Source organism: Molossus molossus, unplaced genomic scaffold (genome assembly GCF_014108415.1).
Source record: "Molossus molossus isolate mMolMol1 unplaced genomic scaffold, mMolMol1.p scaffold_m16_p_6, whole genome shotgun sequence".
NCBI lineage: Eukaryota > Metazoa > Chordata > Mammalia > Chiroptera > Molossidae > Molossus > Molossus molossus.
This window is the reverse complement of record NW_023425399.1, coordinates 115,086,632-115,104,708: the sequence shown is the minus strand read 5'-3', so window position 1 is coordinate 115,104,708 and position 18,077 is coordinate 115,086,632. Positions and strand designations below refer to the sequence as shown.

At 51.3% G+C, this 18,077-nt stretch overlaps 1 protein-coding gene across 1 annotated transcript in view; it reads left to right on the top strand.

Annotated features, from left to right (window-relative positions):
- The window catches only part of FBXO15 (F-box protein 15), a 40,580-nt gene that overhangs the window by 9,956 nt on the left and 12,547 nt on the right, over positions 1-18,077 (top strand). The window contains exons 4-8 of the mRNA XM_036245976.1: positions 5-247; positions 3,640-3,849; positions 6,657-6,783; positions 8,063-8,145; positions 8,996-9,138. Coding sequence (XP_036101869.1) covers positions 5-247; positions 3,640-3,849; positions 6,657-6,783; positions 8,063-8,145; positions 8,996-9,138 — 806 coding nt within the window. The remainder of the gene's footprint in view (positions 1-4; positions 248-3,639; positions 3,850-6,656; positions 6,784-8,062; positions 8,146-8,995; positions 9,139-18,077) is intronic.

The window sequence follows — 18,077 nt, the reverse complement described above, 5'->3', positions numbered from 1 at the left end:
CCAGTTTCATCTGGGTCAGAATCTACTCAGCTGCCTTCTCGCCCAAGAGCTGCACCTGGAGAGCTGATCCGGTGGAGAGGACGGCGGCGTCTGTGAGCTCACTGTCAGTCGAGGACAAGGAAGCTGGCTACTGGAAGAAGGAGTACATCACCAAGCGGATAGGCTCCGTGAAGGCCACTGTAGCTCAGGTCCTCAAGGTCATCAACCCCTACACAGGCCTCCCGGCCAAAACCAAGGAGGCCCTCAGGTACGCGTGCTTCTCCCGTGCCGGCGTCGCGCTTGCGCGAGGACTGCTGACCATTTACGTGTCACCAAGAAGGAGAGCGGTGGCGTGGGCGCAGACGACTGTGTGCACAGGACTGTGTGCACCTCGCACTGTGAGGGCCGTCTCTCGATACTCGTGTGTTTCTGTGCGGATGAGCCCTGCACAATTCTCCTCCTCCATGGAAGCGGTCTCGGGCTTTCACGAAGCGCAGAGATGGCCCAGTGCTCTGCTCCAGTGAACGGGCAGTCAAGGCCCTTCTCCTGGGCCAGGCCTTTATTTATTTTCTTGGCTCTTCTGTGCATTGCTGGTACCGAGAACATAGCAGGTGTTCAGTGGGTGAGGAGACAAGGTCTAAAGAGAGGGGGCCTGGCCGGTGTAGCTCAGTGGTTGAGCATCGACCCATGCACTGGTTTGATTCCTGGTCAGGATACATGCCCAGGTTGTGGGCCCCATCCCCAGTGGGGGGCATGCAAGAGGTAACCAATCAATGTTTTCTCTCATTGATGTTTCTATCTCTCTCACAAATCAATAAAGATTTAAAAAAAAGAAAACTGTTGGGGTGATGAAAACCCATATTAGTCATATTCTGAGAACTTTGATGTTAGGGAAGTAGATGCTTTATTTATTTATTATTATTTTTTTATTAATTTATTTTTGTAATAGATGTTTCTCCTTTTTTCCCCACTGACACCCTCCTCCCCATCCCACCCCATCCCCAGCTTTGTTGTCCATGTCCATCGGTTATGCATATAAGTTCTGTGGTTTCTCTCTTCCCTCCCCCCTTCCCTCTCTTCTGAGGGTTGTCAGTCTGTACTTTACTTCCACGTCTCTGGGTCTACCCCATTCCTCAGACTGTTATTTTCATTATATTCCACAAATAAGTGAGATCATGTGATATTTGTCTTCTCTGCTTGGCTTGTTTTGCTTAGGATAATACTCTCCAGGTCCCTCCATGTCGTCTCAAAGGATAAGAGATCTTTCTTTCTTACAGCTGTATAGTACTCCATTGTGTATATGTACCACACCTTTTTTATCATTCATCTACTGATGGACATTTGGGCTGTTTCCAGATCTTAGCTATTGTAAATAGTGCTGCTATGAACATGGGGGTACATATATTCTTTCTGATTGGGTATAGTGTTTTATTTAGAGTCTCTGTTTCCTTGTTAATTTTTGTCTAGAGAATCTATCCAGTGATGTCAGCAGGGTGTTGAAGTCCCCTATGATTGTATTGCTGTCGATTTCTCCTTTGATGTCCTCCAGAAGATTTTTAATATATGTTGGTGCTCCTATATTGGGTGCATATATGTTTACCAAGGTTATATCTTCCCGTTGGATAGATCCTTTCAATATTATGTAGTGACCTTCTTTGTCTGTAGTTATGGCCTTCATTTTGAAATCTATTTTATCAGATATGAGTATTGCTACCCCAGCTTTTTTTTCCTTTTTGTTTGCTTGGAAGATTTTTTTCTGTCCCTTCACTTTCAACCTATGTGAGTTTTTTGTTGTGAGGCGGGTCTCTTGTAAACAAGATATATACGAGTTTTGCTTTTTTATTCAATCAGCTACTCTGTGTCTTTTTATTGGAGCATTCAATCCATTTATATTTAAGGTGATTATTGATATGCACTTATTTTATTGCCATTTTTGTTTAGTGTGGTTATATTTTTCTTCCTGTTTCTTCTACTAATTACAGCAGTCCTTTTAACATTTCTTGCAGTGCTGGTTTGGTGCTAATGTATTCCCTTAGCCTTTTTTTTTCTCTTCTTTTTGTCTCGGAAGCTCTTTATTTGACCTTCTATTTTGAATGATAGCCTTGCTGGATAGAGTAGTCTTGGATTCAGATCCTTGTTTTTTTTTTATGACCTTGATTACTTCATGCCATTCCCTTTTAGCCTGTAGTGTTTCTGTTGAGAAGACAGCTGAGAGCCTTATGGGGGTTCCTTTGTAGGTAACCTGTTACTTATCTCTTGCTGCCTTTAGGATTCTCTCTTTGTCTTTAATTTTTGGCATTTTAATTACTATGTGTCTTGGTGTGGGCCTGTTTGGGTTCTTACATTTTTAGTTGTCCCACAGTTTTAAACTGTCTTCCTGTTTTTTAATTGTTTTTTTCCTTTTGGTTTTCTGATTGGTCGATTTTTTTCCACCCTGTCATCTAATTCACTGATCGGGTCCTCAGCTTCCTCTACTCTGCTGGTTAGTCCTTCCAATGTGTTCTTAATTTCTGCTATGTCATTCTTCATTTCTTCTTGGTGGTTTTTCATTTCCAATTGGTTGATTTTCATTGCTTCTATGTCTTTACTCATGGTGTTGATGTCCTTACTCATGCTGTTGAGCTTCCTCAAGATCATGGCTCTGAACTCTACCTCTGATAACTTGCTTAACTGCATTTCATTGATCTCATCTTTGGTAGAGGTCTCTTGTTCTTTCATTTGGGATTTGTTTCTTTGTTTCACTATTTTAGCTATCTCAGTGGGTTTTGTAGCCTGCCAAATTTTCCCTGTGGGTGTTGGTGTTCGGCTGTTTGTGGCTCCCTTTCCTGGGTTTGGATGTGTGTGGGAGGACCCTAGTTAAACACCACTGTCAAGCCTTACTTTCCTGGATAGATCTGCAAGCCCAGGAATGGTACAGTTATCCTTTAGCTCTTTGCCTGGAGGCTATCAGTAGCGGTTACTTGAAGAGCCCTGGGTTCTCAGTTGAATAAAAAACTCACCCAGGTGCTCAGTGTAAGGGGATTTTTCGAGGGTGGGGCAGATGCTGGTTGTCAATGGGCCTCAATTTGCATTTTTTGGCCCACCTGGGTGGGACTAAGCTCTGAGGGAGGGGTCACTGCCTCTCCCCAGAGCCCTGGGAAGGAGTAAGATGGCCACTGTTCTGCGTGGCCACAACTCAGCAAAAGCTCTGAGTGCCCTCCAAATCCCGAGTGTCCCGCACAGTTCCAGTCCAGTCTGCCCTCCCTTTGTTGGAACCCAAGGTGAGTGGCTGTGCCTGATTTAGTGCTCTGTTCCGGCTCTGTGCTGTGGAGCTGACTTGGGATTTTAACCCCAAGGACACTGCTCCCAGCTAAGACCTCTGCTGTCTGTGGGCTCCCAGACCCCTCTCGTGCCTCCGCAATCCTCCCAGGATCGAGTCAGTGTCCCTGGTTATATGGTTCTCTCAAGCTGCTTTTCTGTTGCTTTTTCCCAATGATTTGGCTTTATTTTAGTTGTAATTCCAGTTTGGTCATGGGAGGTGGTCTGTGGAGCTTCCATTCACTTTGCCACCATTTTAGAATTCCGGGAAGTAGATGCTTAAGAGATTATAAGAGAAATAAACTTCAGCATTTTTTTTTTTCCAATGAGGTCAACATTTTTAGCTGGCTTTTCTTTCTCCAGAATATCGGGTCTAGGTTGGGTAATTATACTGAAAGAAGAAAGTGGAAAGGAACACGTCCTGGAGCATGTTGATCTTTTCATAAACGACTCCTCGGTCACGATTGTGTGGTATGGCAAGAACTGGCCATGCCTGGCTGCATTGTCCACCTTGGACTTGTGTGGCGTGACACCAGTTTTTATGGATCGGTCCAAGCCCACCACCAAAAATGGGTAAGTACTTATCCAGCAGAACTTCGGGGTGAGAACATCTTATATGTAAATACTGGTTGGCATCACTTTGCTATTTAAAAATACCACCAGTGTGGTTTACTCTGATTGCATCCTAAAGAATTCTCTCATCCTGGGTCATAGGATACAAAAAGAATGGGCTCATCACATGTATGATTAGGTCTGAATATAGGTTCTTCTTCTCTTGGCTATCTGTAATGACTAGGGAATGGCATTCTGGTTAACAAAATTTCCTGGATGACGGATGGCTAACCTTTGGTGGATCTTAGTTTTAACCATCTTAACACAACGATGTGTAAAAATATTATACATTCATTAGTAAATGGTGTAATAATCACAGTATAAACATTGGATCCTAAAGTCATAATTATTAGTAATTTCTAAGGGCTTTTCTAGACTTGTGGGTAAGTGATCACTTTCTCAGCGCCTCCGCCTTCTCATCTGTAAAGGGGGGTGGTGCCGTATTTCACACGCATGGCTGTGAAGACCACAGGCTCCCACTGTGAGATGCACAAGTCGGATCGTGTGCATCAGAGCTGGTGCTGGCCAGGGACCCCACCTGTCGGGAAGCGGCTTCGTGCTGACCCCACGCGCAGTGTAAGCTGGCATCTTGCTGTTCCCAGCAGGGCTCGCGCTCACACCCTGACCCTCAGCCCTGCCTCCCGCACGAGGAGCCGTGGCACGTGCAGCACCCCGACCTCCTGCTCCCGTGCACGTCTCTGGAATTCGCGGCCCTGCAGGGCAAGGCTGCCCTCCAGGGTTGCTTCCCTGCCCTGACACCCCCTCCACCGTCTGCGTGTCCTTTGGGGTTGTGGTGGCATCTGGCAGGTCGCTGTTTTTCCCTTGCGTGCTGTGGTCCCCTGGCTTCTCACACATGTCCTCGCTGTGGAAGGACAGAGATGGCGCACACGGGGCCTGCCGTCTCCACGGAGGGACGGTGTTCTTTCGTGGTTCCCTGGACACGGTCACAGTTCTGCGACTTCATATCTGGGACCTCGTTTTTGGCTGCTGTCTGTGATGCTGGCTCTTTGAGGATTGTGTCCCTGAGCCCTTATTTCTAGTGGTCATGCTGTAAATGTGAGTGTTGGGCCTCCAGGTGCTGAGGATTCCGGCTGGATGGTATTGTGAAAATCATACCCTCAACGCCGGGATGAAGAACATGGAAATTAGTTTCCTCGATTATATTCCCGAAGATGCCATGTCAAGCACGGTTACTTTCTAAGTGGAACCTTTATTTGGGTAACCCTCTGAAGCGTCCCAGGGTCATGCCGGACGCCAGACGTTTCTCCGTGGCACTTGGCTTTCACACCTTGGCTGGTCTGCAGAGCGGGTCCCGGCCCTGTGCCGCTCTGGCTGAGCAGCGGTGTCGTCAGAGAGTCAGGCAGCACTGTTCACGCCAGTGAACAAAGTCTGGAAAGACCAGGCCGGACTGCTACACGCAGCGCCGTGACAGAAATGCCAGGCGTCACTGGGGGTGCGTCTCACGGGTCTGTTTCCACTGACCCAAAGTGGCTTCGGCCAGTGCTGACCACCTGCCGGCCACACAGGAGGGGTGGTGGTTCAGGCGCCCGTGCTGGCTGGCCCTCGTGTTGACGCACGGCCCTGCGCAGCTGGGGACAGCCATGGAGACGCATGCTTCCGTGCGCCTCCTTCTGTCCTCCGTGGGAACCTTTTGCAAGAACATGAAAGCCATAATCATGTAATTTGCAACTTGAATTTCCCTGTAATTTATACCTTTCTAGTCAGACTCCTGAAACTGTCTCCTCTGCCCCAACGCCGTCCATTCTGTCGTGTCAGCTGTAGCTCCCCAAATCTGCGAGCACGTTGGGTGGCCGCCAGCCCACTGTCTGTGGCAGGCCCTGCGAGGCCACGGCGAGTGGGGCTGCGCACGCCCTGCGAGGCCGCCTCTCAGCGTCAGCGGGGTCTCCGCGGAGGTTCTCCCACGCGGCGGGAACGCGTGGCTCCTGCAGCCGTGGCGGGGGAGCGTTTGCCTGTTCCCCGCTGCCTGTTCCCCGCTGGCTTCGGTGTGGGGGCCTGAGCGCAGGGTGGCCCGGCCCCTCGGGGTTCGCTGTGCTGAGCTGTGCGCAGGCACCACTGCCGCCGCCTGCGCTCGGAGTTTTCCCGTCCGCCCAGGTCCCTGGGAGGGACGGCTGTCCACCGCTGCCGGTGCCGGCCTTCGCTCTCTGCCGGCCAGCGGGGGCGGCCGGCTGTGTGTCTCACCCAGCGGAGCTCCCGCTCTCGGCGCCGATTCTGACGGAGTTCACGGTGCGTCTCCATGAGAACCTGACTTTGGGTCCAGTTTATTTTCTGACATTACAGGATTTGCTCTCCGAGTCACGCTGATGGCCACTTGAAAAGCACACTCACTGCCACGCAGCCGCGAGGCCACCACTTTCTTGTCATTTAAAGCGTGTCATCTCGGCTCACGCATTACCCACTCACTGGGGACGCGCACCCAGAATCCACATTGTGGGGGCCACGTGCTGGGTGTGAGGGGAGAGCGTGAAGGGCCCCTCCTCGCCTGCCTCCCCGATCCTTCAGCCTCTGCCGGGGCCACCCACCTGCCCGCCGGAGCCCAAGGGGGGAAAGGAGAGCGGGGTGGGGCAGAAGCTGGGGTTGGCCACTGCCTTGGAGTTAGAGTTGTTTGTGTCCCCTGCCCTGAGCATGCCCCCTGCTCGCGCTGTGGGTGCCGTTGGCATGCCCTCCCAGTGTGGCTCAGACACTATGGAACAGAAACTGCGGACGTGAGAGCTCACTTCTCTCTCCTTCCTCTGACATGCGCGAGCAAGACCTCGATGGCACTCCCTGGTCGCCAAGTACAGTCTGAAGGACTTAGCTGACGCCACCTTGATAGGCTGCGACAGATTCGTTCGGGTCTTCCACCTCGACCCAGGCCTCCTGGTGGGGCTGTGGAAGGTAAGACGGGGCGGTGCCGTCCCTCCTCTCGGCCACGGCCGCTCACGTGGGCCGGGTGTCAGGTGGGCGGTGCTTTCAGACTTCCCGCGAGCTGCACCCGTGTTCCCGTCCTACTAGCGTCACTTTGTAGCAAGATGACCCTGGACGCAGTGGAGGCTCCTTTGCTGTTCTGCCCGCACAGGCACAGGCTCCCTCACTCTCCTGGGACGTCCCGTCCCCTCCAGCAACTCACATTCCTTTCTTCTCTCCCGTCCCCTCTCCGCCCAAGTCTCTGGTTTGACCTGGGAGTCTCACTGGTTCTGACCCTGTGGGTGTGGCGGTGAGTGTGCCCGCCAGGCAGGGAAAGGCCTGAGGATGCCCCCTCCCGCCAGGCGCGGTGCCGCCTCCACCGCCAGGCCGCAGGCCTGCTCCTCCGCGGGCTCACTTCCTGGGCAGTCACCTCGCGGGCAGCATCAGTGTGATCTTCCCGCGTTCAGCGTGGGTTCCTCAGTGGCTTTGGCCCGTGGGTGTTTTCAGACAGCAGTTCCCAGACTGGCTCCGAGAACGTGGTGTGTGTCCATGTGGGGAGACTCCCAGGACCGTTCGCCCGCCTCGGCCTCTGGTGCCTCTTCCCTGCTCACCCTGCTCCAGGCGGGCCGCCAGGGGCCAGGCCACGTTTGCCCGACTTGAACCCGCCCATCTCTGTTGGCCCTTGAGGTTACGGTTGGCCTCTGTCTGCCCCTGGGTCACCTGCCCCAGGCAGTGTCAGCTGTGACTTGGGGGGAGTAGGGTCAGTTCCTGGACAGTCACATTTTCTGTGTCCCCCGACCTGATGGATGGATGAGGACTGGGACCTAACTGTTCCCTCTGGTCGTGCCGGCCGAACAGGCCGTCCAGGGAGACACGGCACGGTGCTCGGTGTTTGTGGAATCGACCTGTGTCTGGGGAGCTCTCCCCGCAGCCATCTGTGTCTTTGCAAAGAGTTTGAGATGACCTGGAACCAACAGGCTCTGTTTCACAATCACCGTGGACAGTCCGTGTTCTGCTGGTCCGCAGGTGGTAGGATGCGCCCCCTTTCACTGCGCCCTGCGTGTCTGGGGGCGTGGCCCTCTGTCCCTGCGACCGAGCTGGCTCACCACATGGTGACGGCGCTGTGGCTGGAGCCACGCCTCAGCGCCCGTGGGCTCCCAGCTCCAGGACCGCCTCTGCCTGTAAGGCGAACACACTGTGACCTTCACCACGACCTTGTGAAGGGTGAGCCACCTGGGCTCAACGTGTGCTCTTCCTCCTCCTCTTGCAGCGGGCGGAGGAGCTGGCGTTCGTCGTGGCGAGTCTGCACTTCCACCAGCTCGTGGAGAGGAGCACGCTGGGCTCAGCCGCCGCGTAGGTACAGGGCACGGGCTGCTGCTGGGGGGTCGGCAGGGGCCCGGCTGGTGCCACCTCAGTCCCGAGAAGAGCCGCAGAGAGGGTCCTCGGCAGACACAGCCGCGGGCGCAGTCGCTGACCATGGCTGAGCTGGTTGGCTTGCCCGTGGGCACATCTGCTTCATTTGTTCTGGGTTAAGGGTTCTGTGCCCCGTAGCGCATTATTTACAGGGCTGGGTGCTGCCCTTGCCGAGAGATGCCAGTGTGACCAGGGGCCTCCTGCTCTCTACCAACATGAGCGCTCAGAGCTGGGGGCTCGCAGACCCCTGGCTGCTGGCTGCGTCCGGCCTGAGGTGCCTTTTCACCTGGTCTCTGTCATGCGGGCCTTTCAGTGAATCGAGGGTCTTCAGGTGGGGAGCGTGCTTTCCGTTTCGTTACAGGTGGCTCGCTCACTCAGGTATTACCTGGGACGCTCCGAATGCTTGTGCTCCGTGTAGTGAGGGTGCTCGCACCGAAGGGGGCTCTGCTCCTCGTGGGCTGGGCCATCTGCCCAGGGCCCTCCCCTGGGGGCTGCGGCAGGTGCTTCCCTATGGCAGTGGGCCCCGGACCCCGAGCCACCGAGGAGCGGAGCTGCCCCTGCAGAGCTGCTGCCCTGGGTGGGCTGGCACCCTGCGGAGCTCACGGCTCTGTATCTGCGGAAGTTGGTAGGAGTGGGGCGCCGAGCTCGTGGTGTTGGAGGTTCCTGGGACCCCTGCCGAGGATGAGCGGGCTGCTGCCGGGGTGCACGCTGGTTTTTTGAGTATTTTCAATTCAAGCACTTTATCTCTGGTGTTGACAAATTTGTGTGTATGTTTTGTTCTGCCTTTTAGCCCCTATGAGCTGCCTCCTCATACCCCGCTCTTGGACGACAGCCCTGAGTATGGACTGCATGGCTACCAGCTCCACATCGACATCCACAGCAGTGGCACCTTCTCCCTGTGCAGCACGTTCCGCAACCTCTTCACCAAGAAAGGTGACCGCCCGCGTCTCCGTTTCAGTGTGAAATGAAAAGGCTGGGGAGAGCAGGGGACCCATGTTTGTATCCGAGTTAGGAACTGCCTGCCTGCCTGGTCACTTGGTCGTTGACTGGCTCTTGGTCCTCCCGGACCCTGCCGCCGTCTAGGACCTGTGAAATCGCTCCGGCAGGGCTGATCCCGTTAGCTCTGTCTGTCCCCCGTCTCTCTCCTCTTCCTCCTGAACATGCTCACTCACCTCCTCCGCTCGGACCTTCCCGATCGTTCGCCCACCACGCCCTCTGTCTAGTGCGCTGAGACTTGTCTACGTCTTACAGTGGGCGCACGTTCCACGTGTCCTGAAGGAGGGTCCGTGGTGTGCCGAGTGCTGGTCACTGGTGTCGTGGGTCAGGCAGGGGGTCGAGGGTGCTGACGCCTACTGTGTCCTTGCTGATTTCCTGCCTGCTTGTCGTAGCAGTCGTCATGAGAGGAGCGTCGGAACCTCCAGCTGCACCTGTGATTCGCGTGCTTCTCATCGACGTTCTTTCAGTTCTTGCTACTTGCAGCTGGAAGCTCTTATTTCATTCGTGAGCATCGGCGATTGTTCCGATGATTATGTTCTCTTGACTGATGGGCCCTTTATCATTTATGAGACGACCTTCCTTGCTCCTAGAGATCGTATTTGCTCTGAAATCTGTCGCGCCTGGTAAACATAAGCACTCCAGCTTTTTATTTAATTTTTTTTTCTTTAGAGAGAGGAAGGGAGAAGGAAAGAGAGAGAAACATCGATGAGAGAGAACATCGATTGGCCGCCTCCTGCACGCCCCCCCCTGGGGATCGGGCCCACAATCTGGGCACGTGCCCTTACCGGGAATCGAATTGGAGGGCTCTTGGTGGCTCTTGGTGCAGGGTCGATGCTCAACCACCGAGCCTCACCAGCTGGGCGTGCTCCAGCTGACTCGGGCTAGTGGGGGCACGGTGTGCTCCCCCCTTCCACGTTAAACTTGTCCTTCTTCAGTCCCTGATGATCTGAGTCCCTCCCTTTTCCTCTGCACAGCTTCTGCACTTTCGCTGATTGCTTCTAGTGTTGACACGTTTCTCTAGCTTGATCAGATTTAGCTTTTTCTTTTTTCGTCAAGAATACTTCATATGTGATACCCTGTACTTCCTACTGAATTTTTCAGAGGGATGTAGCAGTTGCTATAATTATATTCAGAATGATCATTGAGTTCAGGGAATTTTCAGCCTGGTTTTTTATTATGACTTTCTCCATGATATTTGCCAAATAGTATACCAAATGATGGGTACTTATTTACATTTTTGTTAGCGATTGTAAAATGGTGATTTTCTAGTTCTGTCATCCTTTCTACATCTATTAGGTAGGATTCTTCTGTAAAAAAGAGTTTTGTCTTATCAACTGTTTAGTTACCATGAAATATAGTTCTACAGGGAAGGCAGGCACACGCTTGATTCTTTTTCTATAAATTTACAGCATAGTGAGCTAATGTTCTAACAGTCTTCGAAGAAGACTTGTAAGCTTTTTCAGAGGTATTGTTGTTAAATCATGGTGCTTCCCTCACTCCTCCTCACTGGGGATTGAGCCTGCACCCCGTGAATGCTTATGTTCAAAACACTGGCTTCGCCCTGGCCGGTTTGGCTCAGTGGTTAGAGCATCGGCCTGCGGTCCAGAGAGACCCGGGTTCGGTTCCCGCTAAGGGCACGTACCTTGGTTGCAGTTTGTCCCCGGCCCTGGTTGGTCGTGCGGGTGGCAGCCACTCGGTGTGTCCCTTTCCCGTCGATGTTTCTCTCTCTCTCTCCCTCCCACTCTATCTGAACAACAACAACAAAAATGGAAAAATGTTCTCAGGTGAGGATAAAAAAATAAATAAATAAAACACTGGCTTCAGTTATTTGGTATCTAGTGTTTGTTTTTATAAATTTTTAAAATTTTATTTTCTTTCTTTCTTTTTTGTATTTTATTTTTTATTTTGTTTATTTTTGTTACAGATGTTTCTTTTTCCTCCCAGACACCCTCCTCCCGATCCCGCCCCCCCGCCCCAGCATTGTCTATTCCATTGGTTATGCATATATACATATATTTTAGAGAGAGAGAGGAAGGGAGAGGGACGGAGAGACAAACATCCATGAGAGAGAACATTGATTGACCGCCTCTTACGTGCCCTCCACTGGGGATTTGACTCACAACCTGGGCCCTGACCGGGAATCGAACTGGCGACCTCTTGGTGCAGGGTCGACGCTTAATCACTGAGCCACACCAGCCGGGTGGTATCTAGTGTTTTTTTTTAAATTTAGACTCACATTTTAGAATATTTATAATTTTCATTTTCAGAAATCTGTGTCTGATCCAATTACACTCAGGTTCTCTACTTTTCATTGAGTCAGTTTTAGTCCTTATGTGATTTCCTAGAAAAGCACTTGTTCAGTTTGATTTTCTTTCTAGCTTTTTTGAGTTGACTGCCGAGATTGTTTAATTCTCTGGTTTTCTTCGGTGTGCTTTTGCTGTGCCCAGAGTCCAGGACTCTAGGGTCAGGACGGAGCTGCAGGTGCTCTGGAGAACGACCCTGTGTACAGTCACTGTTCCTTGGGTTGTTAGGTGATCAGCTCGGTCGCGCTCTCACGTGACAGGGTCGCTCAGGCCCATTCGTCTGTTTCCTGCCCAGACGGGAACGGGTCATTTTCTCCAGGAGTGCTGCTTCCTTTTAGTTCCTGCCACACTGGGGTTAGAGACCATAGTCTGGATCCGAGAGCTGCGCGCTTCTCCGGGGTCTTCACTCCTTTTAGGGTTTCGGTAGACAGAGCTAAGAAGTTTGTAGATTTTATAATGTGAAGAAATAAGTCCTGCATTCATTTAAATTCAATATCTTAGATCTAGAGAATGACTGTCCTGGGCTTGATGCTGCTCTGCAGCTTCTGACCAGGGTCCTGCCTGGGCACAGCCCACCCCATTTCACGAAGGTCTGAAAATCCTCCTTCCTCAAGCCCAAATTAATTTCTCTGCGCTTCATTCCATTTACCTTTATGCCTTGTTGTTGACATGAGAAGATCTCATCCGTCTTCTCCGCAGAGGCTATTGAGGTGTTCCTAACGTGCCCAGGTCAGGGTGCCAGTGCCTGTCCTCGGGCCGGCGCCAGTGGAGACTCCTGGCCCCGGGCACCTCTCTCCTCCAGCATCTCCGCCCTGACCTGACCTGACCTCAGTCCCCTTGGGAGCCTCTCATCTGGGATCAGGTGTCTTTGCTCTAGGGCTGCCTTGGGGGTGGGCCTGTCTAGGACTTCAGAGGCAGGGGCACCCTCCCCTCGGGGAAGTGCACATCTCATGCACTCCTCCTCCAGAGCTGTGCCCTTCGTAACGCTGACGCCGACGGGACGGGGACGTCCGTGGGCCCTCATGAGAGGTTCTTGCTGAATGCTTTATATGTGTGATGCTTATTTAATTCAATCTTGGTAGCAAGCCTGTGAGCCCAGTACTGGTATTTCTCCCGTGGTGTCTCGGTGCCGTGGCTGAAGCTGATGGAGCGGGTCAGCCCTGGATCTGCCCAGCCCACCTGTGGCAGGTCTTCCTCTCACCCAGGCCAGCTGCCCCCAGAGCTGCGCCTGAACCCCGGGGCTACACCGTCTCCGGGGTATCTCTGCTGGTCAGCGATACGCTTCTACAGAATGTCTTCTTGTGTGCGGGACTCTGTCTTTTCAGACTGTTGGTATCGGCAGGGTGGTCAGGTAGACCTTTCTCTGTGGGATGGTGAAGCTGCCTCTAAGCCACTTTCTATTACTGCTGACACCCCGAGAAGGTTAGATGTTGTTACGACACTGGGCAGGAAGTGAAGTGAAGGACAATGGAAACTGACGGGGATAATTCACCTGTGCATGTCGTCTTCACTATAAAAACACATTCCACCCTAGGAAGGCTTTGCAGGAGGCTTAGGTGCGTTTTCTCGGCAGTGGTTCTGCGGTCAGCAGAGGGCGCTGCTGCCATCAGAGTGGCTCCGGGGTTAGCAGTGGAAGGATGGCAGCCCTGCTGGCTCCACCGTCCACCCAGCAGACTCCGGCCTGCTGCACAGTCAGGCACGCACACTCTGCCCCGTTTATAAAGACCACTTTCTCTCTGTCAGGGAGGAACGGTGTCATTGTCATGTCCCTGGAATCGAGGCGGCCTGTCTGCTGTTTGTCACCAGTGAGCTGAGAGAAACCCGGCTGACTCGGGTGGGTCTGTAGGGGTGGCGGGAAGTCCTTCATTAACGACCAGCTGTGGAGGGCAGGGCCCTGCGGAGCCCGACAGCTGGACAGCTGTGTGGCCACGCGGCCTGTCCTCCACAGGGCGGGCACAGGCAGCCTGCTGAGCCAGTGATGGGCACACGGGGGGCGGAGGTGGCTCTCGGGTCAGGGCTCCTGGCGGGTTCTGGGGGGGGGGCTGGCGTCGCTGACTCAGTGAGAACTCGGGGTCAGCGTCCCTGGGCCTGGCGGCACTGTCCCGTCCACCCGAGGCCGTGGCTGAGGCTCTTCCCTGATTCCGCCTCTGGCCTGGCGGGCTCGGTTCCTGGGCTGGGGGCCACAGCACCGCGTGTTGGGGAGCCCAGGTCCTCATTTCCTGACAGGTCTCCCGAGCTCCTGCAGTGTCCCCTCAGCTGGCTGCAGTGTCCAGGGACAGACTCTCCATGTCCTTTCTTCTCTCCCTGCAGGCCCATTGGACCGTTTCTCTCTGCACCTTTATCATACTCCCCCTGGACCGGGCGTTTTCTCTGTATTTCTCTGCGTTTCGCCACCTGCCCAGCATGGTGCCTGCAGAGTCTGCATAAAAGGGTCCCGATGATCCCTTTTCAGGGAGAATCTATGATCCCCGAACCTGTGCATTTTGCTACCTGCTCCTTTGTGTGTTCTCACTAAAATGAAGCTAAAAGGAAGTTAAGTGGAGAAATGTTCGCCACCTGAATTGAATTTATGAGAGGCAAGAGGGAGGGGAGGAGAACGGGAAATGCTGAAAGACGGTTGGTAGTGAGAATGGCGGGAAGCTTGCCAACGTGCCTGGTGGGGTCGTCTGTGTCCATTCTGGGTCTGTGCGCTTGGAAGTGTGGTCGGACTGTTGGCACTGGGTCCCCAAGACCAACCCCAGCCTCAGGGATCCGCTAGGAAGACACAGGACTCAGGATACAGTTGTGTTGGTGGCTGTAATTTATCACAGTGACAGGATACCGAGCAAAATGAACAAGGGAGAAGGTGCAGGGGGCAGTGTTGGAGGAAATGGGAAACTGGGGCGAGCCCCCAGAAACCCTCTCCCGGAGGGCTCACACGGGATGTGCTCACATCCCCGGAATGAGAGGTGAGAACACGTGTGAAATGTCAGCCACCTGAGACGCTCATCGGAGACTCAGCCTGGCCTCGGGTTTTTATGGGGGCTGGTCCCAAGGCACCCTCTGCCCGGCACTACCCCCCTGCCAGACCCTTGGAAGGAGAGACAGGCTCAGCATCCACTACGCTGTGGTACAAACCGTTTAGGTGCAGTGAGCCACCAGTTAGGAATGAATCCAGGTTCCCAGGCCCCGGCAAGGGCCGAGCTGGCGAGCAGGCCTGTGTAGGAACAGAGAGCTCGGGCCTGCCGTGGGAACCCTTCTCTGTGGCCCAAGAGCGCTCGGCGGGAGCAGGGCGCAGGTGAGAGCAGACAGGGGAGTGGTCCAGGGCCTCTGAAGTGTGAATGGAGCGGGGAGGGCGTGAGCAGCAGCAAAGTGGAAGGAATGTGCGTCTCTGACCTTTGTGCCAAGCTGGTGCTCACCAGCTTCCAGGGCTGGAGGAAGACGCCCGCACAGTGCAGCATGTCTGCTCTCATCATCAGGACTGAGAGGGAGGGATGCCGAGAAGCTGGGGACAAGGGCTGGAGAAAGACGCCCGCACAGTGCAGCATGTCTGCTCTCATCATCAGGACTGAGAGGGAGGGATGCCGAGAAGCCAGGGACAGACTTTCAAGGAACAAATGGAGCTGCTTCTGCCCTTTGGCCTTTTACCTGTGTTGTTGTAAAAATGCATCAAAACTTACCATGTGGGTTGAATCTCTGAATATATATAAGTTTATAAAGAAGAAAATAAAGATTGCCCAAGGAGCCCGGCCGGTGTGGCTCAGTGGTTGAGCATTCACCCCTGCATTTTCCCAAGGCACTAAACAGTTCTTGGAAATCTGACTCTGGAAAGTTGTGTGACATTCCCTCACCTGGTTTCATCATGATGGGTCGACCCAGTCTCCCGACGCTGGGCACGCGGGTCTCCATTTTCACGACTGCAGCACTATTACCGCGAGCCTTGCTCTGAAAAAACATTGATGATTGAGAGGTGAGGGGACATCTGTTTTACATGTGTTTTTGAAGGTTAGGTCGACCATTTAGAAAACCTGTTGACCACAGCAGAGGCTTATGCTTATGGTTATTACTGTGGCCACCAGTGGGCTGTTTAGCGGGCATCTTTGTAGGATCCTGCCTCAGTACCGCCTCTCACAGGCGTGTGACCCTGGCCTTCAGTGTCCTTGCTCGCAGACGGCGGTGCCATCAGCGCCTCCCTTCCCTGCTCCTGGGACGGTGGTGAGGCAGTGAGGATGCTTCCAGGATGCTTAGCCTGTGCTGCTACTGCTGCTCTGATTTCTCATTTCTTTCCCCTCCTTGCCTTTTCTTCTTCTTAATTTAATTAATTGAGATGATATTGGTTAGTAGAATTATGTAGGTTTCAGGGGTACAGTTCTATAACACATCATCTGTGTATTGGCTTGTGTGTTCACCACCCCCAATCAAGTCTCCTTCCATCACCGTTGACCCCCCTTTACACTCTCCTACCTTCCCCTACTCCCTTCCTCTCTGGTAATAACCAGGCTGTTGTCTGTGTCTGTGAGGTTTTTTTTCCACCTAGTCCTGTGACCCCTTCCCCTCTATCTATGAGTCTGTTTCTATTTTTTTTGTTGGTATATTTTGTTCATTAGATTCTACATATAAGTGAAATCATATGGTATTTGTCTTTCTCTGGCTTATTTCACTTTATATTCTGAGTTCATCCATTGCTGTCACAAAGGGTATTATTTCCTTCTTTTTAAATGATTAAGTAGTTGACTGTCATGTAAATGGACCACAGCTTTTTTTATCCATCCATCTACTGATAGACACTTGGGCTGCTTCCAAATCTTGGCTATTGTAAATGCTGCGTTGAACTTAGGGGTGCATTTATTGTTTCAAATTAGTGTTTGGGTTTCTTTGGATATAGCCCCAGAAGTGGAATTGCTGGGTCATAAGGCAGTTCCGTTTTTAATTTTGTGAGGAAACTCCATACTGCTCTCCACAGTGGCTGCACCAGTCTGCGTTCCCACCATCAGTACAGGAGGGTTCCCGTTTCCCTACACCCTCGCCAATACTTATTTGTTGATTTATTGATGAGAACCATTCTGACAGTGTGAGCTGAAAGCTTATTGTGGTTCTAATTTGCATTTCTCTGATGACTAGTGATGTTGAGCATCTTGCCACGTCTGTTGGCATCTGTATGTGCTCTTTGGAGAAGTGTGTGTTCAGGTCATCCTTGGCCCATTTTTAATTGGATTGTTTGCTTTTCTTTTGGTGTTGAGTTTTATAAGTTCTTTATAAATTTTGGATATTAACCCCTAATCAGATGTCTCATTGGCTAATATGTTCTCCCATTCATTGGGCTGTCTTTTCATTTTGTTGATGGTTTTATTTGCTGTGCAGAAACATTTTAGTTTGATGTAGTCTCATTTGTTTACTTTTATTTTTGTTTCCCCTACCCGAGGCAATATATCAGAAAAAAGATTGCTAGGAGAAATATATGGGATTTTACTGCTTATGTTTTCCTCTAGAATTTTTATGGTTTTGAGTCTAACATTTAAGCCTTTAATCCATTTTGAGTTTATTTTTGTGTATGGTGTAAGCTGGTGATCTAGTTTCATTCTTTTTGCACATATTTGTCCAATTTTCCCAGCACCGTTTATTGAATAGACTATCATTACCCCACCATATGTTATGCCTCCTTTGTCAAATATTAATTGACCATAAAGGCATAGTTTATTTCTGGGCTCTCTATTGTGTTCCATTGATCTGTATTTCTGTTTTTATGCTTGTAACATGCTGTTTTGATTACTAAGGCCTTGTAGTACAGTTTGATATCAGGTATTGTGATATGTCCAACTTTGTTATTCTTTTATTTTTTAAATATAAATTTTTTTAATTTTTATTTTTTAGAGAAGAAGGGAGAGAGAGCTAGAAACATCAATGTGAGACAGAAACATTGATTGGCTGCCTCCTGCATGCACCCTAATGGGATGTGAACCTGAAACCTGGGCGTGTGCCCTGACCGGGAATGGACTGGGACCTCTTAGTCCATGGGATGAGGCTCAATCCACTGAGCCACAGTAGCTGGACATGTTATTCTTTATCCAGATTGCTCTGGCTATTTGGGGTCTTTTGTGGTTCCATCTACATTTTTGGAATATTTTTCTAGTTCTATGAAATACATCATTAGTATCTTGATAGGAATTGCATTAAATCTATAGATTGCTTTGAGTAATGTGGACATTTAAATGATGTTAATTCTTTCTATCCATGAACATGGTATAGGCCTCTACTTGTTTGTATTTTCCTCACTTTCTTTCTTCAGTTCTTATAATTTTCCAAATACAGGTCTTTTACCTCCTTGGTTTATTCCTAGGTATTTTATTTTCTTCATTTCTTTTCTAACTAAATTTCTGTTTGATGGATTCCATTGTTTTAAATGTTTACAAGATTTATACGAGTTACATTTTTTTGCAAATGTTTTCTTCATTTTGTCTGTTGCCTTTTGATTTGGTCAACATTGTTTTGGATTTCTCAAAGGGTTTTGAATTGTTTGCAAACCTATGCTTCCTTCGATTGACATAAAAATTATGTCTAGCATGTCGGTTCCCATGCCCACTCCTCTTAGAGCTC